This window comes from Bombus impatiens, unplaced genomic scaffold (assembly GCF_000188095.3).
Source record: "Bombus impatiens unplaced genomic scaffold, BIMP_2.2 scf_0360, whole genome shotgun sequence".
Lineage (NCBI taxonomy): Eukaryota > Metazoa > Arthropoda > Insecta > Hymenoptera > Apidae > Bombus > Bombus impatiens.
In genome coordinates this window covers 304,127-328,270 of record NT_176779.1, presented here as the reverse complement: position 1 = coordinate 328,270, position 24,144 = coordinate 304,127, and the positions used below count along the sequence as shown (strand labels likewise).

At 31.9% G+C, this 24,144-nt stretch overlaps 3 protein-coding genes and 1 long non-coding RNA gene across 9 annotated transcripts; 1 reads left to right on the top strand and 3 right to left on the bottom strand.

Annotated features, from left to right (window-relative positions):
• Positions 1-964: 964 nt before the first annotated feature.
• Positions 965-9,090, bottom strand: LOC105680789. 4 transcript variants are annotated; one of them, XR_004461770.1, is made up of 5 exons: positions 8,991-9,090; positions 8,114-8,422; positions 5,123-6,158; positions 4,639-5,000; positions 965-1,651 (listed from the first exon to the last, which is right to left on the bottom strand). It is a non-coding gene; the product is annotated as an uncharacterized LOC105680789 (long non-coding RNA). The 4 variants fall into 4 exon arrangements; XR_002946729.2 differs by lacking the exon at positions 965-1,651 and adding an exon at positions 2,864-3,862 and having other exon boundaries at positions 4,287-5,000; XR_004461769.1 differs by lacking the exon at positions 965-1,651 and adding an exon at positions 2,864-3,862.
• Positions 8,141-12,617, top strand: LOC100742426. Its single transcript, XM_033320802.1, has 5 exons — positions 8,141-8,434; positions 8,979-9,115; positions 9,446-9,896; positions 10,361-10,538; positions 10,699-12,617. The coding sequence occupies exons 1-5, from the start codon at positions 8,156-8,158 to the stop codon at positions 10,938-10,940; spliced, it is 1,287 nt and encodes a 428-aa protein (XP_033176693.1). The 5' UTR covers positions 8,141-8,155; the 3' UTR covers positions 10,941-12,617.
• A 749-nt stretch (positions 12,618-13,366) lies between these two features.
• LOC100742302 (ethanolamine-phosphate cytidylyltransferase) lies at positions 13,367-16,789 on the bottom strand. Of its 2 annotated transcripts, none has more exons than XM_012385804.3 (6): positions 16,597-16,789; positions 16,058-16,195; positions 15,682-15,861; positions 15,164-15,590; positions 14,858-15,078; positions 13,367-13,879 (listed from the first exon to the last, which is right to left on the bottom strand). In XM_012385804.3, exons 1-6 carry the CDS (start codon positions 16,638-16,640, stop codon positions 13,783-13,785), a joined length of 1,107 nt encoding a protein of 368 aa, XP_012241227.1. In that variant the 5' UTR covers positions 16,641-16,789; the 3' UTR covers positions 13,367-13,782. The 2 variants fall into 2 exon arrangements, with proteins under 2 accessions (XP_012241227.1, XP_012241229.1); XM_012385806.3 differs by having other exon boundaries at positions 13,853-13,892; positions 16,597-16,787.
• Positions 16,790-17,816: 1,027 nt separating this feature from the next.
• On the bottom strand, positions 17,817-23,759 carry LOC100742182 (ATP-dependent RNA helicase dbp2). 2 transcript variants are annotated; one of them, XM_012385813.3, is made up of 6 exons: positions 23,562-23,759; positions 21,860-23,067; positions 21,732-21,791; positions 19,762-19,992; positions 19,518-19,676; positions 17,817-19,415 (listed from the first exon to the last, which is right to left on the bottom strand). In XM_012385813.3, exons 1-6 carry the CDS (start codon positions 23,567-23,569, stop codon positions 19,255-19,257), a joined length of 1,827 nt encoding a protein of 608 aa, XP_012241236.1. In that variant the 5' UTR covers positions 23,570-23,759; the 3' UTR covers positions 17,817-19,254. The 2 variants fall into 2 exon arrangements, with proteins under 2 accessions (XP_012241236.1, XP_003489671.1); XM_003489623.4 differs by having other exon boundaries at positions 18,974-19,415; positions 19,485-19,676; positions 23,562-23,756.
• Between the last annotated feature and the right edge of the window lie 385 nt (positions 23,760-24,144).

The following is a 24,144-nucleotide window of genomic DNA, read 5'->3' as shown; positions in this document are numbered from 1 at the left end:
TCGAGTTTAAGATTCATAGAACATAATTGCGTATACAATAGCGAGGAAAGCATGAAAAACGATTATGATAATGATTTAACAAATGTTGGTGATTATTTTCCCTTCTTACTTCTATATAACGCTCAAATCATATCGTAATATGCTGTAACTGAGCATAGCCATCAAAAAATATATCTTTCTTTCAGATTTAAGTGTTTTATTGCCTCCTTAGATTAATGGAATCTTTGCATGCCTACGTTAAAAAAGTTGCACTCAGTTTTGCCTAATTATTTAATTAGAATTTACGGTTGCATCGTAGGAAAAAGACCAATCTTTCTTTCAAATTATTTGTATGTAAGTCGGTTTGGTAAAACCGTTATCTAATAATTTGAAAAACGCTGGAGAACGCTCGTGAATGTACAGTTTCAGTTTTCATCGTCAACACTTTCGTAATATGCAACTAACGGATACATTTTCCGTCTTGAAGCGTAACAAACGATAACGGTGAACGATTATTACTAAAACCTTTAGCGAGCGAGGCCACGTAACAAACGTAATTACAAAGAATACGCGCGTGCCACCGTTGAAACGGATCCCTCGTTAAGGGAGCGTGCTACGGAGAATAGAGAGACGAGAACGATTCGATTTTCATTAAAAAGCAATCGTTTCGCGGCGTACATACGGTCGTTGCCGATGATTCACTACGAGGCCTGGGCAGACAGAAAACAACGGGAGAGCAATTTTCCCGAGAATCTCGGTGCGTTCGAAACGCGTGACATAGCACTGTGCTCTATTAGTCTCAGTCAGTCAGTGACAGGTACAGTAAACCGGCACGAAAATGACGGCCAACACGACGTCATTCTCACTTTTTACGCAGGCATCTGACACAGCTGATGAAAGACACGATCCTCGATGAAAAATAAAATACTGTAACAAAACTAGAAACTTTTCATTTTTTTTTCTTTTCTTTCCTTTTTTTTTCCTTACATTTTATCAAAATTTATATTCGACTGTGTAGTAAGTTTATTGGTATTTCTTTGAAAGAGCATCGGAGATCATTATTTTTATATCAGGTATATTTACAATCACCGCGCATTATTTTGTTCCATTATCCTTCGCAAATGAATTAAGTAAATGAAATTAAAAATATTTTAAACGTTTGCAAAATACATCGAATTTTTCTTTACTGAAAATATTGCCACAAGGAATTATTTTTCAACATTCTGATTTGATTAAAGATTTTCGGTACTTTTAATGTAAATCATCTTTTATGTATTCTTCTTTGTCTGAATACAAACCCTAACAGTGTTCCAACATATTTGATCGAATACTGGCATTGACCCAAAATCAACGCACCGGAAAAGTCAGCAACCGGCTAAGCAATTCGTCTTTTATGCATGTCGGAATCACGTAATGTCTCGCGATTCCGCCAGTTTACTGAGGCTTCCTAGACTGGAATGCCGCCGCGAGTAAAAGAAACCGAAATGAAATTTTGATTCGTAATAAAAATGCTTCACGCATAATGAACATTTCTATTCTTCGTTAGCGATTGCATCCTCTTCCGATAGAATCAAACGTGGAATATACATGAAATATAAACTCACCATTGGAGATAATCACCTCGATTTCTTTTATACAAATCTCTTTTATCTATGTATCATCCTTCCGTTACCTGAAAAATAAAAATGAAACGTCAGAGAGAGAGAGAGAGAGAGAGAGAGAGAGAGAGAGAGATTTACTCCTTTCAATTTTTGATCCATACTTCCATACTTTAAAAAATTTGCAAAGAAATCAGATAAGAAATCTTGCAAGGGATTCTATATAAAAGTAGACAAGCAAATTTTTAAGGATTCCACATAGAGATTGTTTCGATTGGAATGTTTTTATGCCATATTTTAGAAAAAGTAAACTGAAACATTTTCTCGAATTCTACTTTACTTCTTTCATTTTCGTATATCCCATTGTTCGTAAATTATCCAAAAGAATTCAATTAAACTCAAACGTTAAGATCGAATCTACAGGGCGATTAAGTCTTCTTGGAACTAAATTTCTAAAAAAGGAAACAGAAAAGAATAAAATTAAATGCGGAAGAAAATAGGGCGAATGCTATCCCGAAGGAAGCTCGGAAAGGAGACGCGGTGTCCGTTCGAGGCCGTCACTGCTCGCGAAGAAGACGCGGTAAGGATGGTTGTTAGTGGAGGCAGCAAGCATGCATTAACAGTACTCTGGATGGGCCGGTGGTTCTCTGGTTCCTTGATTTCCGTTCCTCCCCTCCAGGAGACAGTACCCGTTGGAGGAACATCTACCACGGAGGGAGAATTCTTGCGTGGTACACGCGCCTCAGTTCATCGGGAATCTTCGTCAAAATTGCATCCCTCTCTGTGCAATTCCTTCTACCAGGAAGTGTGTTTCTCGCGTGTTTTGCGTTCACGATTAAAGAAACAAGGATAAGGAAGGGAGACACTTCGGCTGGATCATGTGGATCATCCTGATCGCTGGATTTTGCACGGTGGGTGTCAAACTTCGGTTTTTACCTTTTTATGTGGATCCTGCGAAAGGATTCGCACGATGCTCGGAACTCCGGTGAATTTGCACTTTAAAATTATCGATCTCACGCCTGACACTTGTCGTTGATTACGTAGGGAGAATTATTTGAAATCACATTCCAAAGAGAACGAATTCTGTGATAGTATAGTAACTCGACTTTTCAACCCATTTTCCTCTTGTTCTTTCGTTTCACTTCTTACAACTTTGTCGAGCTTTTAGATGAAGGATTTATGGAATTCTATCTTTCTTTTTTTATGTGTTTCTGCGTCTTGATAAATTTATAGGAAAACTTTCAAATTCTCTATAGGGTTGGGGTGATAATGATGTTTTCATCTCGTAGCGGAGATATAAAATTTTATTTGCATAAGAAGACCGCGGGTATAATCCTTAGAAGGCGTTTCACGTCGAAATGTTAACTCGGATCTTTTTAACGCGTTCGGTGCGAGCGGTATTCTATCAAACTTTTTCAATTCCGACTGTTCTTTTAAATTACTGGTTTAGAAGTCACAGATAAATGAATCGAAATCTGAAAATTACGTCCATGCAAACGATTTGAATACAAAAAAATAGAATTTATTGAGTTACATTAGAAATACCTCTTTAATTTAATCACGTATCGCTTTGAATATATATTTTTAGTAGGACAGTCTATTTATATTAACACGTATTTTGTATATTCAGAGTTCAGGGTTAAAACAGTGTAAAAGACACTATATATAATATAAAAAACTATAATTTATGACGTGCAATAAATTAATCGCAGGAGTATAAAATATAAGTAAGACTAGTATACCAACAATATGTATATCGATACAAGAGAATATAATAAATAAAGTATCCGATAATCAGATATAAATCTTTCCAAATCAGATTTCGTTAATTTATACCATTCCAAAGCCTCAACGTTCGATCGTTAGTAAATTCAAGATTTCTTCATCAACAAGCTATACAGGAAGTTATTAACTTGTATGGCATCCCATATGCGGAGACAAATCCATGTCATCCTGCCAAAAGCGCCAGTGAGAAATAAAGAATTTACGGCGCCATAAAAGAGACGGGTGCGGTTCTTTCGTAAAAAAGAATAAAACGAAAAAATGTACGTGTATATAGTTATCTAGGAAGTAATCTCGAGGGAACCAGGCGCACACGAGGGCCCGTTTCACGTAACAGATTCGGCTGTTTGTCTCTTCCCGTTAACTTTCCGCGCATCAATCGAATCGGAGCGTACCGCGCACACGCGCATGTAGCACTTTACGTAAATTCTTCCACGCGTGTATTATACACCACTGCTCTGTTAATTTGCCTTTAATTTAACGACACGGTATCTACAACATACCTGCAACAAATTTAACAATTACATCTGAGATATTATAACATTTATTAATTATTTATCGATATCGATGAAATCTAATTACGTATTGGACTGAGGATTATTATGCAAATTTACACTTTTGCCAGTACAAGGAAAGAAATAGAATCTGACTAGAAATTTATAACATCTATAAAAAAAATAACGGCAAATACACTATCTTGGAAATTTGATGTATTTTTCCCTATTGTATGTATTCTACCATATTCTATTTTTACAATTCTTTATTTTTCCATTTCTTGAGATTTCGTATAAATGCACAGAAATCCGTAGTCTACATGATCACAATTTTTCAAATTCAAGTCATTTTCACTTGTGACATACTTTACCCGTAAGCCCCTGAAATATGAAAAAATTGAGAAGGCGATACGTATACGACTGTGGAAAGTACCTTACAGTATGATAAAAAAGTGAAGTGTTACGTTCCAATTTCGATAAGCGGCGATTTATACGAAATAAACAGAAACGCAGCGATACAGCGTTCCTATTACCGCCATCGAGTTTGCCATTATTATTACGGCTACAATCGGTAGCATTATTATTCGCAGTTTCAATTGAATTTCGTGATACAGAGAACAGGATCGCGTTCGTTCATCAAACGAGACTCGACCGGTGTCGGACGATCGATCGAAAAAACATTAACGTTTCGATAAAAGTCCTATCGACCGGCAGCAATCCATAGTTTGGCATTCAATTTGAAACAAGGCTTGATCAAACTTCTATTAACTCCACAAATTGGATACCTCGACTGTCACGACCACGCAGCAACTGGGGTCCTCTTATTTTTCCCTCCCAACCGGTCGGTTTCTTCTTTAATGCGAATAGTTTCCGTTTAACGATTCGGAAATCATCGTCGGACGTTCCAATTCCATCGAAAACTTTGTGTTTCAGCGTCGTTTGCTTCACCCGTGCCCGATTAAAGTGCTGTTACAATAACAGTTTCGACGCACGCCATATCGGCCAAGTAATGGCTCAATGATTATTAACTCTTTAACCGTATCGATTTTTAAATTAGTAACTTCTTTCGGCCATGGATTTAAAATTTTGTTAAACGATCGGATCTTTTCGTTTTTGTCTGCTCAAAAGTTTGCACTATCTTTTACTCCTTAAACAAAACAAATTTTTGAGTATAATATCTCTGAGGTATAAAAACGTTATATTTTGACCTCTATTTTGAAGTATAATTAATTACAGTTTATAAAATATTATAATGTATGAAATATTTACCTACTTGAGGAAGTCATTATTTCTTTTGGAATTCCAATATGTTTCAAATTTTCGTGATAGAATTATGCTAAGTAGAATTATGTACATGGGTAGTAGACAGTAGGATCCTACTTGTCGTTATTTTTACTTAATTCTACTTATACCTGAGGAAACGATTTGGATAACTGGACATCTTATAACAGGAGATCGCTGATTTTCTTCACTATCTATAATTTGTCACTGAAATAACCGCAGAGTATGTTCGAATAACTGTATTCGAACGTATGTTACCCATTCTTTTGCTTACTAACGTACGCAAAATTGTAAGCGTTCGTATAATTGGAATAAGATTCACCAATAATTCGATGTACAATAACTTACCAACCAGTAAAATTAGATTCCATTGCACATTACAATCACAAGCTAAATGACTAATATTGTTAGTATGTTAACTAACTACATAGATCCTACCAGTTCTTTTGTTTATATAAGTACATAAGAAAGCTATCAATAATATGATAGATATAATATTGACACATACATCAATATAAATGTGCCTCTAGATCTTACAGAACACAGAAATAATATATTTCATATTATAATGATAAGTCTGGTATCCACATGCTTTTATTTTTTTCGAGCATCATAAAACAGTTTAGATAAAAGGGACTAAGTAATTTTCTATGTTAAAACACTTACGCAACAAGTTCAGTATCTTGTTTTTTCCAGCCAACGGATAAAAAACAATGTCTGTGAAAACATCGAAATTGATTATCTCCGCACTGTTTACATCCTTGTGACATCTTAATTGCTAATTAAGGTAACTACGCGAAAAATCTATGAATTATGTATAATTCTATGTAGTTTTAATATCGTGCTATTTAATATGCATGCAGTTGACACAGATGATCCAAGGTAATTTATTAGCCCGACTTGAAATCGTTAATTACGCGGCTGCATTTGAATCACGTTTTTCCAATTTCGCTGCGAATTTTTCGTAAATCCGCTCGTTTCATATCGTCGTCCATTCAAGATTATTGATGAAAAATCAGTGAACCTGAAATAATTAATGATACGACACAGTAAATCGGTGTATTTCGATTAAATCCGATGAGATTTTGTTTAAATTAATCGCTCTTCAAGTACGTTGACTCAATTACCCTCGCTCATACCTGCCCTCAATTATACTCATTTTTTCGCGTTTAATACAAAGCTTAATAAAAGCGGGAAACAAGAGTGAATTTCTATAATATTTTTGCAGTCCGTGGATGATTATTACATTCAGTATTTAATGAATATAAACCGCGCACATTAAGCGTTTACTGTACGAACATTGATTTTGTCACATTAACTTTTATGATCATTGAATATATTCACTTTATCGATAAAAATTCGTCGATCAATCAACATTCTTAATCAGCGATAGGTCATTTTGATTTGAAATAAGCAGTTTTTAAGTACTTTTGTAATAAGTTTTTGCCTCTCATATTACTGGGCTCAGTATCTAATTATCAAAATATTTTTAATATTTTTATTAAAATTACGTAATAGTATTAATTTAATGGCGCTTGTTACTATAACGGAATATTAAATAATTATGGATCATGTAAATGAAATTGTTGATTGTATCTTCTACCGGCAAATTATTTCCCTATTTCTCAATTATGTTAATACTAGTGTGAGTTCAATGACTCTTTGGTAATTATAAAAAACAAAAGTAATTCGATAAGTTACATTGTTTATAAAAGATTTGTGTACCTGAAATTTCCCCTTCCTGGATAATAATTAATAAATAACTATAAATTTCAACATAAAACAATTCTCTACCAAGATTCCATGCTTTTAATCGTATTCGTAAAAATATGATCTTGCATAAATACTCGCTAAATTATCATATTAATAAGACATCTAGAGAGTTGACAAGGTACACCCTTTTATCGATCAGCTTATCAATCGTATCGCGGAAATCGAGCAATCCTGAAAGCTGGGTTGACCTACCTCGAAGAAATAACCATGACCTGTACTACGATTATACGCCTGGCTGACCGTACGATGAACAACCAGTATGGTACGCATACATATAACGAATAACTTAGGCGGGCACCAGAGCGTTTCTCTACACCGTTACTCGTATTGAAGTCTTTTCTCTTCGCGTGTTGGTCACCTTGTTTCGTATCGAAGTTTTATACGGCGCTGGACATCGAAGGGAATGGTAAAAAGGCGCCTTGGGCTCAATATCGAGGAAAAAGTCCAAGGCGACCCACGTTAATTAAAGAAATTACTTTATCTATAGTCGTGAGAGGTCACTCAACGCTATCCTCCAGATGTTCAGATGAAAAAACGGCCGCTTCGAGGATAGTAACACGGCTGAACAGATGTTATTTCACGGTGAAATAGTTCAAAAGTTTGTTAGTAAAGTATGTTAATGGTTAATGCGTTCCTGTTACCGCGAAACGTTCGCTCAACTATGAAATTCTTCGTTGCCATGCCCGCATTGTATTTTGTATCATTAACACCGAGGTTACGGCATTCTTTCACCTCTTTTTATCTTGCTCCTCTCTGTCGTTGAATCTCATCTTTAATTACGATCAAACGTAGCGTAAACTCGTGCTGACGGTGTACGTGTGTACACTATCGCTCAAAAGTATTCAAATACTTGATCTTTATTATTCACAGGATGTATTTTAATTACAAAAGTGCATGTTGTAAAGCTACGCTATGGATATTTTGACGCATTAAATAATAAATAAATGATGAATTAAATCGTCCGAAGTAACCCAATGCCTTTGAGCGGTAGTGGCAGGCATTTATGTACATTGTACATCGTTTATAAGATCTTGTTATAGAAATATACGCGATAGATAACGGCATCAGCGGAAACTGACGTAAGAGATAATTAAAAGCGTGATTGAATTTCCATAGATAGTTTTATCTCTAAGTGTCCATGAATATTATATTTCAAGGCAATTGGAAAGGAAAAAACTACATGCAAGAAGGAAATGAATTACGTACCAGGAGGTCACGAATGTCGTTCGAGCAAACCTGTGTAGATGAATGACTGTCGTATTGTTTCAGGTTGCCGCCACCGTTGCTCAGGATTACGAGGTCTCTGACATTCAGTGCAGCGGCGCAGGATCAGCAGCCGATCTCCTGACAGCGAAGATCAAAAGACCAGTTGGCTTCAGAGGGGCGCCGCTCTTTGCCGACGACAGATCCGCCAATCCGCTTACCGACATTCACTGCCAGATCAGGCCAGATCCCAATGATCCTCAGGAAGATAACTATTTCCTGAAGGTGACTGACTTCTCGAGATGCGGCATCCTGAAGAGAAACGTGAGTCATCGATCGAAATTTTGCTTCCTGCGCTCGTTGATTGTCCATGTCCGCGTTCTGCTACGCGCGTTGATAAACCGAAACCGATCAACTAATAAATGCTTTCGTATTATCAACTTGTCACGTAACTGATCGCAAAATTCGATTATCGATCGCTTCTTGCTTAGATCAGATGATCGATGAACACACGCGACATCTACGATTGTCTTGTATATACATCTAGGGAAGATTTTTATATATTTCTAACGAAACGTAACTACAGTATAACAATATAAATATCGTACATTGCAAACTATTCTGACATATCGTATGAATTTATATAATGCGATTGTATATTACCGTAATTGTTAAAAAATGAATATTCCAAATATTTAAATCTAGCACTTGAAAGAATCTTGAAATTTATCGTTGACATTACATATAGATATGAGCTGTTAGTTATCTAACTCGTTAAGGACTAAATAATGAAGTACATAAATAATTAAATAAAAAATACATAAAAGCTAGGAAAGAGATACGATGAACAAAATTTTATTGTCATTAGGGTTTCATTCACCTGCGAGTATGGTTTCCGGCATTTCCCGGAGTCGTCATGCTAGCCGATCAAGAATTGATCTTAATGTGCCGACCACCTGAGCCAACGTTACTCCGTCACAAAGCTGCCGGTTTCGCTGGAACCTTGTAAGTTATTGTTCCACATTGACAAGATCGTGTTTTATCTGATAACTCCTATGGAAACGGACATGAATTGCAAAGAGGCTCGAATAAATATTTACTTTGCTTCAAGTTATTTATGGTATTGGTGATAATTCTCATCGTTTAATTATCTAGATCACCGACAAAAGTATACATGTATGTACATATGTATAATAAAACTTTCAGCAGTTCATTCTATAAAAAAAAATATGCGTAAACAAAAATTTTCATGTTGGCACCGTATTGCGGAAGATATTTGAAATATGTCGTGTACAAATTTTGTTTTCTAAATTTTGAAATTCTAATCTCTTTCAGTCCTCACGGGGCAAGAGTATCTGGGGTGGTCGAAGAAACACCTGGACGACTGGAGTACGAGGTAGCCCTTTACCGCGAAGCTACGGGCAACGTATCGGACGCATCGGGGTCGCAGACTGTCGATCAAGCGGTTCCCATTGGTACAAAGCTTCAGTTAAGAGCTCGAATCAGTGCAGACAGTGCATGGGGTTACATTAAACTGTTGGAAGTGACCGTTAGTCCCGATCCCGATCAGCCTCACGCACCAGGAAGTGTCGTGTTGGTGAAGGACGGCTGTAGAAATCGAGATTTCGCGTCAATAATTCCTCATCAACCAGCCCGTTATCGAGAGAGAAAGAACGAAGTTTTCCTCGATTTCGAAGCCTTTCTCCTCAGTTCCATGAGAGAACGTTCCACGCTGTGGATCCACTCGCAGATCAAGGCTTGCATGGAACCTCAGGACTGCCAACCGGTAAGGACATAATTTACGGTCCAATTTAACTTGTGGTTGACGTCTGAATGAGTGGCTATTCACCTGTTCAGCTTTGTAATTCGCTTTCTGACATAACAAAAACATTCGTCCTTTAAAGGGCTCGTGCTTAGGAGTTTGCGGTTTTTCAAATAATTATTTGCAAACATAAAAACGAGATTTACGTACTAAAATGATAAAGAAAGAATCTAAATTCATAATGGATTTGTAATTAATTCGATTGATATGTCAGATTTATACTTTTATTTTCTTAAATTACAAATTGTTAATTATTGAAAAATTTCTTTGTGATCAAGTGACAGTACAAGTGTCAATATCTAGTAACAGAAGATGGCAAAATTAATATTTTAAACGATCATAATTCAAAAGCATTAACATTTGACAAAAGTGTTTCTTTTATTTACAGAAATCGTAAGAATAAATAACATATAACAACCTATTTACAGGATTTTTGTCTCGATCTTTTTGAACCATCGGGACACGGAAAAAAGAAAAAACGATCTATCGTAGAAGGTACGAACGAATATTTTCCTAAAGTCGACCGCTTGATAAAGGAATACAACGATTCGATACCTTATACGAAATTTAAGGAAAATATCGAATACACGGTGATGATGCCTGATGGTGAGTTAAAAAACATTCCATTCTTTAAACTCGTTAATACTAAAATAGTAATTGCTATTTTCAAGTATTTAGAACATATTTTTATTGTAATTGTTGAAGTATGTAACTTTAATAAAATGAATCTTCAAAATTCATCATCTACGTATTTTGTGATTTCTAGATATATATCAGAAAGTGACTGCTGGACTTGAAAACAGTTGCGGTAGTTTTCTTTACGTTGCAACAGGACTTGGTGCACTTCTGGTTTTATCAGCTTTTATCATGTGCTATCTTGCAACAAGACTTCACAATTTGTCGTCAACTATACCACAAAATAAATCGATCGACGAACTAGTACGAGATCGTGCTAGAAAATATTCTGAACAAACACCAGGCTACACCGGCCGATCTACGGTACAATAGTAAAATGCAAATATTATATTACATATATATTTTATTATGCTCAATCAAAATGAAACAGTAGTTTTCGTGAAATGAAATAAGAAACCAAATTAACAGAACGACTTATGGTACGGATATAAGCAAAATATCATACAAAAATAACAGAATTGTATTATAACGTAATATTTTTTTAAATATCTGTGAGCGTTAAGAGATTATATACTAAACTAAAAACACAAAGTTTAAAAAATATATGAAAGTAATATATTTAATTAATATATTTAATGTATATTATTTAAGGTAGATAAGATAGATAAAATTTGATAAGACTTGGTAGAATTACTGCAAAGATACGGATATGTTATATATTATTTCATATTTGTGTATAACATAAAAAAACAAATGTAATTTACGATCTTTAGCAAATATTAAATTCTTCACTATTGCTCTTCGTAACTGATCATTCACTTTTGCACGTTTTACACAACAAATTGCACGAAAAATTTATTTTATTTCATTTCTCACATTAAATACTTATTACATAATTGCAAATCTACTTCTCCGCTATTTCAACATTTTGTTAAACGTGCAGTGCTATTACGTGACCTGAAACAGTGCGTATATAATCTTTAATAGTAAGTAATCCTAAATGAACCGTATTAATTTATTCATTATAGAATAATTTACTCATATCCGTTACGGTTGAATATAACTATAATGTATTTTCTTTTGAGGGTGATTGTGACTCAATGTACATACATACAGTAGTCGAATACTATTTGTTATTTACAAAGAAAATGTTATCATTTAAAGATACCTAACTACAAATTTCTTAATTGGTCGAATAAACGAATAGGTATAGAAATATTACAAAATATTTACTGTATTAATATGATCGCATATAAGTTATTTATTTCAAAATAAAACATCACTACATTTTTATGCATGTCACAGTTCTAGAAATATTAAATTATTGATAGAAATTAAATCGATCGCTCCATTTCGCAATATTTTATAGCATGTCATTCTATTACATGTTTATGAATATAACATAGTGAGGGATGTGGTAATGCTGTGCAATCGCGCGTATATAAATTAGGATACAAGGGCGGACTAGGACTCAAATTTTTATTGTAGAAATATAAAAATGGGACCTCTTGTGTTCTTATCTAATACGCATGCACATTCGTACAATAAATATGTGTGTGTAACTCAATTAGCGAGCGGCATCAATTACGTGCCTGATTTAAACAAAAACAGAAAGGTCCTATACAGAGTTCTCTTTCAATTCCCACATCGCATCCACTTACACGCTAACATATGACTCGCGCACTCGTATCTTTATATCTCTATGAGTTTTACTGGGAGATTACAATTCTACATAGAGTGGATCCAAGTCCGTAAAACCCTATTGCCTCACCGGGAATGTTCTCAAACCCCCCAATAGCTAGTCCGCCCCTGTAGATACAGTTTATAACAATCAACTTTACTTAAATAAAGTAAAGAATATAAGAAAAAAATTCTACATCAAATAGATTTCGGCCTACAGATAATAAGAGCGTAATAAGAGCAAAATAAAAACGTAGAACAGATTGCCTATTTTGTATCACGATCAAAATGTATCTTTGGTTAATATTTAGTTTCAAGTAAAAATAATGTAACATGATTATGTTACAAAATGTGGCACTTACGACTTATTTTACAATTTTAACATTTGTTTATAAATGTACATTTTCCTTGTACAATGAATTGTCAATTCGTATTAATTAAATGCACATGATGCATTATTGCATATTTGATAATAACGATTACAAATATTATTTCTTGTATACACAATAAGTCTACAAATACTGCACAATTAAATATTGTAAAAAAAATATCGATTGCAAATGCACAAAATTACATTTCATAGAACAATAATACTATAATAAACAATTTATTTAAATAATTATGTTACTATTATCTTTAATTATTATAATATTGTGTCTTTATGTGCTATGAAGAATATATATAGTTATCTTTCCTTCCAAATAATTATGCAAAATTATTATAGTCATACTCCAACTATATTCTAAGTTATAAGAAAAAATATTTAATGTAAAAACAGATTTAAAAATAATCATAACATTTCACAAATTAATCATTTAAGAGTTAATAAGATAGATTTAATAATTTACACTTATAAATTTATTTACTATTTCCACTTTATGTGCTATACAAAAAGAATCCAATTATAAACTAGATTTAACTAAGTGACTATGAAATTAAAAATATACATGTTTTGGTTGTAAAATGTTTATAAAATCATTTGCTTAAATTTTTAATTTCATATAGATTAATTATAGTAATAAACTAGTGCATATATTGTCAAAAAAATAAACAATGCCTTAAATATGATGATAAAATCTCTGTAAAAAAATACATAAAATATATAAGTAAAACCTAACATTGTAAAAGTTCCATTTTTATATAATATTCACATCATGATACATAATCAAAAGCTTATTAATAATATCCTAGTACCAAATTTTAATACCAGATTTATATATATGTGTGCATATTTAGACTTAGCATGTAACATAAAATAAGCTGCTCTAAACCTTCCTAATTAGAAATATTTAAGTTTACAAATATTCACAATCTTTTGCATACCTTTATCGTTGTATTTGTTTTTGTCGTTGAGTTGTTGGAAAAAAAATTGTCTATAATATGTTAATACCTTAAATATTTAGCATGGTTATAAATATTTAAACCACACATATTTTCGAATAGAATTAAATAATTTAAATATTAGTGTGATATCATATTTACAAATATGTTCCATAAAATATAATTATCACACACTTTGAGTGTATAGAATAAATTATTCAGTCCTTTCTTTTTTCTGAGACTTTATGAAGGCTTCGTAAGCTGCTTGTTCTTTTTTTTCCTTCTTTAAATTCCTATTTTCAAATTCCAACCTGCAATTAAGCACTATATCAAAACATCGTGAGTCTGTCTTAAAACGTTGGGATATGCAAATATATTTTACAATCTTAATTATGATAAAATAAATAAATTATAAATTTCTTTGTAAAGAATACACACTTACACAAACTACACGTAAATAGAAATATAAGATGAATCCATGAAGTGTTTGATAGCATAAACTTGCATATCCCATTATAAAAGCATGAGTGATGAATGATATAAAATTTCAAAATAAAGTAAAGAAAAAGATGCTTATTTGAAGCTGAATGAGGAATGACAAAATGCAAGATGGCAAGATTCAACATATCAACAGTTGTTCAAGTTTTTAATTATTATTATGTTTTAACTATAATTATTATTTTATTTAATTATTTATGTATTGTTTTAATTATTATGTGTAGTTCATATGACCTAGGAAGACAAAATACTGCATACAGTACATCTTTTTTGTGGAATTATTTAGTAATAATAATCTTGAGTAATTTTGAGTAATATTGAGTATCGACTATATTTATATTATAAAAAAAATATTATATGAAATAAAAATATTTCTATATCTTTTATTTAATGAAGTATGATAATTTCAAATGCTCATTAAAGTTACACAATCATTATTAGATATATTTAACATTTTTCTATTGAGTGATAATTTTAAAAAACAATTACATTTAAGTTTAATATAAATCTAAATATTTTGTAATATTAAAATATAATATTAAAATTAAAAATTATTTTCAACATTTATTATTACTCATGTTCATTTCCTCTAAAACCGCACAATTAATTTCAAAATTGTATTTTGTTTAGTTTTAATCTTGTATTTTAAAGTAACAATGTGTTAGTATTTAATGTATTAGATATATGCACATTATATGTAATTTTAATTTAGAATTTAACAGTAATCTTTGTAATAATTTATAAATTATTTTTAGTCATACATCCACTTATAGCATATAAAAATAACGTACCTGTGAAGAATTATGCGTTCAACAATTTTCTCTGTTGTCATGTCATTACCACTATCCAATAATTTAAATTTATTCTGTCTTTTAGGTTCAGTATATGGATCTGAACCATCCTCAGAAGGCATAATAGGAGTCTGACCATGACAAACAATAGCTACATCGAAATGTTCCATAAGATCTTTAGTAACTTCATATGGAGCCCCAATTACTACTTCATTAACATACTATATGTAAATCAAATAATAGACTTTAAATATACTGTAGCTCAACTAGTATTTTATAAGATATTTGAAATATTTTATTTCTTACTTTGCATGCCAGCACACTAAGTACTCTTTCATGAAGATTCATAATTGGATGATTACCATATTTATATCTATTAACCACTGGATCTGTATGAAGTCCAACTATAAGATAATCACCTTCTTTTTTTGCAACTTCTAGGAAATCTAAATGACCAACATGAAAAAGATCAAATGCTCCTGCTACATAAACTATTTTATCTCCAGGTTGTGGACTTTTCCCATCACTGAATTGGATAATTTTTTGTGTAGTAGGTAAGAATTGTGAACAACCTGTCCATGGACTCCGTGCTGTTCTATCTTGACCCATGCTTTTACTAGGTTCTCTATCAACACTATATTCACTATCTCCTTGTTTAAAATGTTGCCGTGTCATTAACAGCATTCGGCCTACTAGATCAGTTGTTGATACACCAGCTGTTCTTTGAACTTCCCTGTAATAATTATATTTGTTTATATTTTATTTATTCTTAACTTTTATTATTATTAATATAACTCTCTTATATTAATTTATTTTATATATACCTATAACGACCTGCTGCTTTGACCAAATGATACGTGTCTACACCATCCGCTGTCATGGTGATATCATCACCATGAACACAAAAATCACAATTGTATTTGTCTAATGTTTCTAAAGTCGTAACATAAGGTGCTCCTTCAACTACCTCATCTACCCACTTGATACCACGAACCATTTTGTACCTAATATAAATATATTTAATTATAGAACAACCATAAATTAATTTGCTTTAATGCTAAAAGTATAATAATTTGCTTATGATATTACTTGCACAACATTAATTATTTTTTATATATTTATACATAATTAACAAAAATTGCTATAAAAGTTATTTAAAATTCAAAGTAATTCAATTGTTTTATTTGAATAAAGATATACCTTTCTTGTTCCATAAATACTGGTGGTCCCTTATGCTTAGTAATTTCTTCATCTGTATGTACACCCACAACTAGATAATCACCTAATGCCTTCGCTTGACGCAAGGAATTCGCGTGGCCAAAATGCACCATGTCATAGCTGTATTGAAAAAATAATCATTTGAAAAAAATATTTGTACATTTATAACGAAATGTACAGGTGAAAAGTTTAAATGTATTTGTTTGATAGCGGAATTCGCGTAGTTTAATATAATAAAGGTTTTATAAATTGTCTCATACATAATACGTTAAAACGTAAAAAAAGAATGAAAACGGCAATTATAACAGTGTCACAGATATGAACTACTCAAAATTATCACTGTAATTTCTGTTATACGTATAATTTTCTATCACTGTATACATATAATTGTGTCATTCGTATCAAAACTTTATTGATCGACATCCTATTAACAAAAAGTCATAGTCATACACCAAGTGTGGACAACAAGCACGTAAAATTTAAATTAAGTATAGGACAAATATAATTTAATAAGAACTTACCATCCATCACACCATACCCTTACTTCTTTGCGATTTTCTGTCATAATGAATGAAATTGATACTTATAATACAAAACAGAAAAAATTCTTTTGCTCAATAAATAATAACCGGTAACTACAGAGCACACTACACGAAATCTTGGAGTGCACTGCGCTGACTGCGCGTATTGCCGACTCACGCGTCATTCGTCGCGTCATATACTTTTCATCAATTCATCCCCACTTCGATTATCATTAATATACATATGTGTATAATACTGTATCGGTAGTAGACGATATATATGTATAAATATATATATCTTGGATATATCTCATAAATCATCAAACTTGAAAAAATAAAATTTTTATGTTCTTTACCTTACAATTTTTGCACCTTACAAACAACACCTTACAATTGCAAAGATTATTGCAATTAAGTTTTGAGGATTTTCTGATGAACATATGTCTGATTCATTTACCGATAGCACATATCTCACTTTCGCCTTCGAGCCTCCAATAATTTATAGGTACATGCTTAAGACAGGAATCCACCGGAAAATTAAGATAAAGTTCCTAACTATAGTACACTACACTAAATTTAAAAATATTTGTTCTAATATGTACAGAATCATATCCATCAAAATTAAAACATAGCACGCTTTAGGAAACATTTTAGTTTTTGACGTAAATGGTTCTATATATATGTGTTGAAGCAAATATTTTTTAATTTAATACAGTGTACCATAATACAACTTCGTTTATCAGTGGATGTTTGACTTTAAGCGAAAAAGCTGAAAAGATAACTGGCAATTTCCACACACCTACCTCCCTTGTTAGCATACACAACTCGGTTCCAACATGCGTCTATTATCGAGGTAATACTGTTGCTTAGCAATTGTAAATATTTAAAAATCTAATAATTGGAGTCGTTCGTAAGGTTTTTTACAATAGTAGATTTTGTATAATATATTGGAATGATATCCATATATTAAATATATAAAGTGATTTACAATTAAGTATTGTGAGCCGAAACAACTTATTTTATGTTACAGATTTTTAAATATTTCTTAATTTCGTAAGATCTACCTATATTGCTATAAATTCTATAAATTACGTAATTTGAAATTGACATATTTTTCCTATTTCACAAATTTAATGTTGCAATTAAACAAAAACTGGTATAGAAATACACTAATTATGGAACAACAGCTTAATGACATAATATAGCATTATTACAATGAGAATGGAATACTTCATTATTTATTAAACAACATTGTACAATATAAAAATATTACGGCAATTTCAGATCTACAAAATTTACTGTATTGATAAGACATGAATATTTTATTTTTAGAATTATGACCTAATGATTCTTTAATTTATTCAGCTAACATCAAAAAATATATTCACGCAACATCATAGAACACTAAAATATACAGATTAATATATTATACGCTAAATACTATAAAGAATGACTAATGATATTACAATGTAAATTCTATTATCGTAAAAGTAATCAGACAGGCACACATAATCGGCAGTTGTGTAACTCTATCGCAAAAGTGTAACTGTACAAGATTGTGTTGGAATGAATCAATAAACTCTGACCTGATTGCATGATTTTTGATAAATGCCACAAAGCCACTCAATAAGAAAGATATCTTTTCGTGGAACAGATAGAACTGATTACTCGCAATGTCACATATTATCGTAATATTTTACCATAAGCGATGAAATAATAAATAAAAAATATTGTTTCAATGGATAAAAACCCTAGTTATTTTTTAACAAAATTTGTATATAGAATATAGTAAACTGATTGTAACATTGTTCCAAGATAATATGAGTTCCTAATTTAGTATTTTTGAATTTAATAAAAAATTTAACGAATACAATTTACCTTCCAAATAAGGAAAGTAAGCTATAATAAAATTTTATATAGAATTATCGAAATATTTTATACTTATATTATTTTATTAAATGTCTAATACTACACTGCATAGGATTTTATATCCTCTTAAGTAGAATACAATTTAATGTACTGGACGTTTGAAATAATACAGATGATCCATGCATTTACGACTTATACCGATACATTTACAAAAAACACATCTTTATAAACTACACAACTTTAGTATAAATAGTCAGCATAAACTAAGTATATTGTCCTGAAATCATTTTTTTCATTTCTTACTATTTTTCTTTAAAGTCCCATATTTTAAAGAACATTATTTGTCAATATTTTGTGCTCGATTTTCTTTTTACTTTTGTTTTACATTTCATTTTACTTTTGTTTAATGTACCAAATACATTAGGACTTTTAAATAATTAAAGTTGTACGTGAAATATATAGTCGTATTTGCAAGTATCACATGTCAAAAATCATTAGTAACATTCTACCTAACATTACATTTGCATATACGCTTTTTATCTTTTTCATTTTTTTTTTTTTTTTAAGAATGATTATGAATGTCCTTAAATTGTCGTAACCTAGCTTGCTAATACATTTAATCATATTACTTTAACGGGCCATAATATCACGTGCATTTTACTCTACTTTGTGTTTAATTGCGAGAAGCACGTTACATAAAAAAACCCGTTCTATAGAACATTCTTTAGTTTGTTTACATTTCTTTACTATATTACATAAAACATTCATTCAAAATGAATTATTTTGTAATCAATAGCCATTTTGTTGTCTATAATTACTGCCACCTCCACCTCCTCCACTGCCTCCGTATCCACCATTTTGACTATAACCACTGGAACCACCACCAGATCCTCCTCCATAATTGTTTTGAGAAAATGCTTTACTATTATAGTTGCCTCCTCCCACACCACCTACATAAACATAGATTATTTAATAATGTACATTAAAAAAGTAAAGTAGAAAGAAGATAGAACTCTTACAATTTTTATTTGACGTTATACTGCTATTATTACCATTCCACTTATTTCCTCGATCTCCTCCACCGCCATTAGAACGATCAAATCTGCCACCTCTCTCTCCGTCGCGACCGCCACGCGAACCACGGGAAGTGCCGCCACGGCCCCCAGAACCACGTCCTCCACCACCTCCACTACGTCCCCCATAACGACCTCCTACAATAAAAAACGTAAAACAAAGATATTAAACGCAAAATTAATTACGTCAAAGAAAAATACATACTTTTATAAATATACATACTTTTATAAATGCCTGGATTCCTCGATAATTCATATAGTTTGGGATTTACAACTTGTTTTGCTTCTTCTAAAACTTGAATTAAGTCACTAGCCTTGTGTGCGTTACCAGGAGTGAAAAATGCGTACGCAGTTCCCGTACGCTGTGAACGTCCTGTACGACCAATCCGGTGTACATAGTCTTCAGAATTGGATGGATAATCCAAATTTATCACAAACTTAACATCTTCCACATCTATATAACATTAGAAGTTATAATCATCAAAAACGAAAATTACTTGTGTCTTTGTGGTTCAATTAACTTACAAAGCGAATTAATTAAAGCATTAGTAGACATGTTATGTGCAATACAAATGGAATTAAACAGTACTTTTTTGTATACAAAATTTGATGAGATAAAACATTTTATATTAGAAATATTTATTCATTATTATTCATCACTAACTCCTCAGTCCTTAATTCCACTTATAATTTTCACATGAAATACACAAATGAGTTGACCACAAAGAGCAAATTTTTATATTATTTACCTGTGGTTGCCAAAAGCTGGAAACGTAAATACATTTTTGGAAATGTAGAGGAATCAGAGCTCAGATGGTTCTCATGGAATTCTCACTTTATGCGTTAGCGAGCTGTATATTTACTCTTAGTAACTTCACACCCTTCTCTCCCGCACCAAAGTATGGATCTGTGCTGGTCTTTCAAAATTTGGTCCTTGCACATTGCTTCCGTGAGGTTGGAACATTGGATGAGCACCATGTGCATTCTCCGATCAACCCCACACGCATTCCATTGCATGAGTAACACCAACATTTATTTTGCACTGTTAGGAGTTCACAAACTTTCTTTTGTACTAATGCATATTTTTAACAATTTGTAAATCGGACATACATAGATTATAAATTTAAACTAAATTTACTTTTTTTAATTTAGTGGAAATATAATTTAACAAACAGTGCAAAACAAAGTAATGCCGTTTCCTACCCTTCTAATCTAAGAAAATAAATGGTACAACATCTATCCTGTCTAGTAGTCCTTGTTTGCTAGATACCCTAACTCTATGATTTCCATACTTTGGACCGTCGCAGGTACAGAGTGAGAGTGTGTTTTTTCAAGTGGCACGGTGAGCCGAGGCACAGCGTTAGGTTAGCTTGTTGCACGGGGACAGACCAGCAGTCACGCCCCATTCAATTATATATTCCAAAGCAAGCTCTCCAGAGTTCTTATCATTGATAAAACTCCGTCGCATGTGCCTCTGAAAACACATAGAACAGCACGTTAATACCAGACTGACAAGACTTTTCTCAATCAGAGCAAAATTTAAAAACATGAATCTTCTATCATCTTACCTGTTTACCTACACTAATTTTAATGCTGAAATATTTTGACTTACTTTTAATTCCAATATTGACAATAATAATAATATAGCACTATAATCAGGAAACGAATTATGATGTTCCTCAGAACATAACTCATGTCTTAAATTAATACTAAAATATTCATTTATTAAAATTAATGAAATTTTATTAAGAAAATATTACGTTATAGAATTTATAGATTATTAGAGATTAAAAGTATGTCAAAATCCACCTAAATTGTAATAAAACTAAAATTACAAAGTATCCCTTCAGTATTGTTGTGCTGAAAAGACGAAAATAACAGCATTAACTTTCTGTTTGTGATTTTATATCATTAAGTTCCCTAAATAATGAGTTAATGGAAATCAATTAAAATATCCTAAACGAAATAGGAAAGAGACTTGAATCAGTAATTGTATTAATTGATAGTTCTCTTCTTGAACCTCTGTATTTTTTAAACAATTTCCATTCACACCAAGAAAGGACTAATGTCAATCAGTCTGGCACATGCCGTTATCCGTTGCCACATCACAATTATACAACTCTCACAAATGTGAAATAACCATCGCAGCCTGACCCTTACATCATACCCACTTGTGTGTAAACGGATTCTTACCTAATCCTCTTGCTGCAACGTCTGTAGCTACTAGAATGGCAGATCTGCTATTCCGGAACTCTGAAATAAATTCTCTAGTATTGGACAGAATATGTTTATATACATAGAATTTTACAGTTAACACTTACGATTTAATACATAATCTCTTTCTTGTTGACTTTTATCTCCATGGATGCCAATTGCTTGCCATCCATACCTATTAATTGCACGTGTTATATCATCTACTTTCCTCTTAGTTTCAACGAAAATAATAGTTTTATTCTCTGGTTCATTTGATATTTCTTCTAAAAGTTTCATAAGTTTACCCTCTTTTTCATATTCTTCACATACATCAACAATTTGAAGGATATTATGATTAGCAGCTAATTGTAGAGAACCAATATTAATTTGTATATAGTCAGTTAAAAATTCTTCTGCAAGATTACGAACTTCCTTTGGCCAAGTTGCTGACCACATAAGAGTTTGTCGATCAGGTCGGATTTGTTCTACAATTTTTCTAATTTGTGGCTCAAAACCCATGTCAAGCATTCTGTCAGCCTCATCAAGTACTAAGTATGTGCATCTACGTAAATTTGTTGTACCACGTTCTAGAAAATCAATAAGTCGTCCAGGTGTTGCTATGCAAATTTCAACACCTCGTTCAAGATCACGAGCTTGAGGGCCTTTTGGAGCTCCACCAAAAATACATGTATTTCTTACTTGTGACGAAATACCAAAATCTGATGCAACTTGTTGAATTTGCTGTGCAAGTTCTCTTGTTGGTGCTAAAATCAAAGCTATAGGACCATCATTTCTATTTAATCTTGGTTGATGATTTATATGTACTATTGCTGGTAAAATATATGCTAATGTTTTCCCAGACCCAGTTTGAGCAATTCCAACCATATCACGTCCAGATAAAGCAATAGGCCACCCTTGTGCCTGAATTGCAGTTGGTTCCCCGAAACCTTGTCTACGAATTTCATTTAACACATAGTCTGGAAATCCACCTTCCTCAAAAAATATATTTGGCCCTGGCACATTTGTTCCTTTTACAGTAATTTCTTTATCTGAACGATAAGCTTCAACTAAATGTGAACTTCGAGTTGTAACATTAGGATGAGGTTGATAGAAATCTTTTCTAAATGGTGGTAATGCACTCATATCCCATCTTGGTTTTCGAAGCCGTTCTCCAGGTTGCCGGTTTTTAAAATTATTGTTTCCAAAACTACTATCTCTATTGGAATTACTACCAAATCTCCCACTTCCACTACTTCCATCTCGACCGCTAAAACGACCTCCTCCACGTACTCCTCCTCCTCCTCTTCTATCACTACGTTCACGATCACGATACGCCCTTAAACATAAAGTAATTTCTATGTATTAACTAACTGTGAATACAGTACACAGTTTATATACATAGATATAATTATGTGAATAGTTGTAAATGATATTATAAAAAAAATATTTTGTTTTCTAATATATCGTATATCATTTATAACATAAGTATATGTATTTAATACTATTTTAATCATATGAAGTAAAATAAATTTTAATAATGTAGCTTAAACACGTGCTGTGAATTCGTGAGATTATAATTATAAAATCAAGATCCATATATTTCATACTTATAAAAACAAATTATTAATATTAAAACTATCCTTTAATAATAAGTAATGTGTTACAAATAAGTTTAAAAGCCAGATATATATTAAGTATGAGCGCAAAAATTTCATTAATATAAGAACAATATGGAGTAAAGCAGTCAATCATAGACATCAAATGTCAATAAGAAATTTACAGGAAATAGGTATTTTTACGTAATGCTAATAGAAATTTCATATAACTTACATTCTCATAAAGATACTTATTACTCCAAAATTAGAATTGCGATGATTTTCCTTAATAGCAACACGTACCACTAACAAGAACCAAGCAAAAGTATGTTCTACTTTCTATTACGCGTTCTCGTTATACGATTCGAAGAGGATCTGTGAAACAAATATCATGGCGTCGTATTGTATCAGGAAATACCTCCATTTTACTTTCAATTTTATCATTTTATATATATTAACATATATTACTTTTATCATTTAAACATACTTTAACCATGTACAAAATATTTTATTTATTTTTTTCAACTATTAAAGTTTAAATATTAAGTATAAATATTTTATGAAATATAATTGCATAAAATACCGGAAATAATAGTATCGAGTAGGAAAAATACATTAAAATAAAATATCGGATTGATAAACAAACTATCAACTTATTAATGTCTTTTGTTTTTATAGCTTATAGGTAAGAACAACTCAGTTAATTTTGTTAAAAAGGATAATTTTATTAATATAACTTGAAATGCGCACGCACACACACAACATAAAAATATAACAAAATACATTTAGTTATAATTATTTAATGGGAAATTTTAGCA

Bases quoted from the DNA above. Each gene is read 5' to 3' on its own strand.
- LOC100742426 (XM_033320802.1), top strand. From the start codon at position 8,156: ATGACTGTCGTATTGTTTCAGGTTGCCGCCACCGTTGCTCAGGATTAC. The intron at 8,435-8,978 runs GTGAGTCATCGA...TATTGTCATTAG, and splicing joins GCGGCATCCTGAAGAGAAAC to GGTTTCATTCACCTGCGAGT. The intron at 9,897-10,360 runs GTAAGGACATAA...ACCTATTTACAG, and splicing joins AACCTCAGGACTGCCAACCG to GATTTTTGTCTCGATCTTTT.
- LOC100742302 (XM_012385804.3), bottom strand. From the start codon at position 16,640: ATGACAGAAAATCGCAAAGAAGTAAGGGTATGGTGTGATGGATG. The intron at 16,196-16,596 runs GTAAGTTCTTAT...TTTTCAATACAG, and splicing joins AGGGTATGGTGTGATGGATG to CTATGACATGGTGCATTTTG. The intron at 15,079-15,163 runs GTAAGAAATAAA...ATTTACATATAG, and splicing joins TTAGTGTGCTGGCATGCAAA to TATGTTAATGAAGTAGTAAT.
- LOC100742182 (XM_003489623.4), bottom strand. The intron at 21,792-21,859 runs GTAAGTGTTAAC...AATTTATTTCAG, and splicing joins AAGAGATTATGTATTAAATC to AGTTCCGGAATAGCAGATCT. The intron at 19,677-19,761 runs GTATGTATATTT...TTTTTATTGTAG, and splicing joins GAATCCAGGCATTTATAAAA to GAGGTCGTTATGGGGGACGT.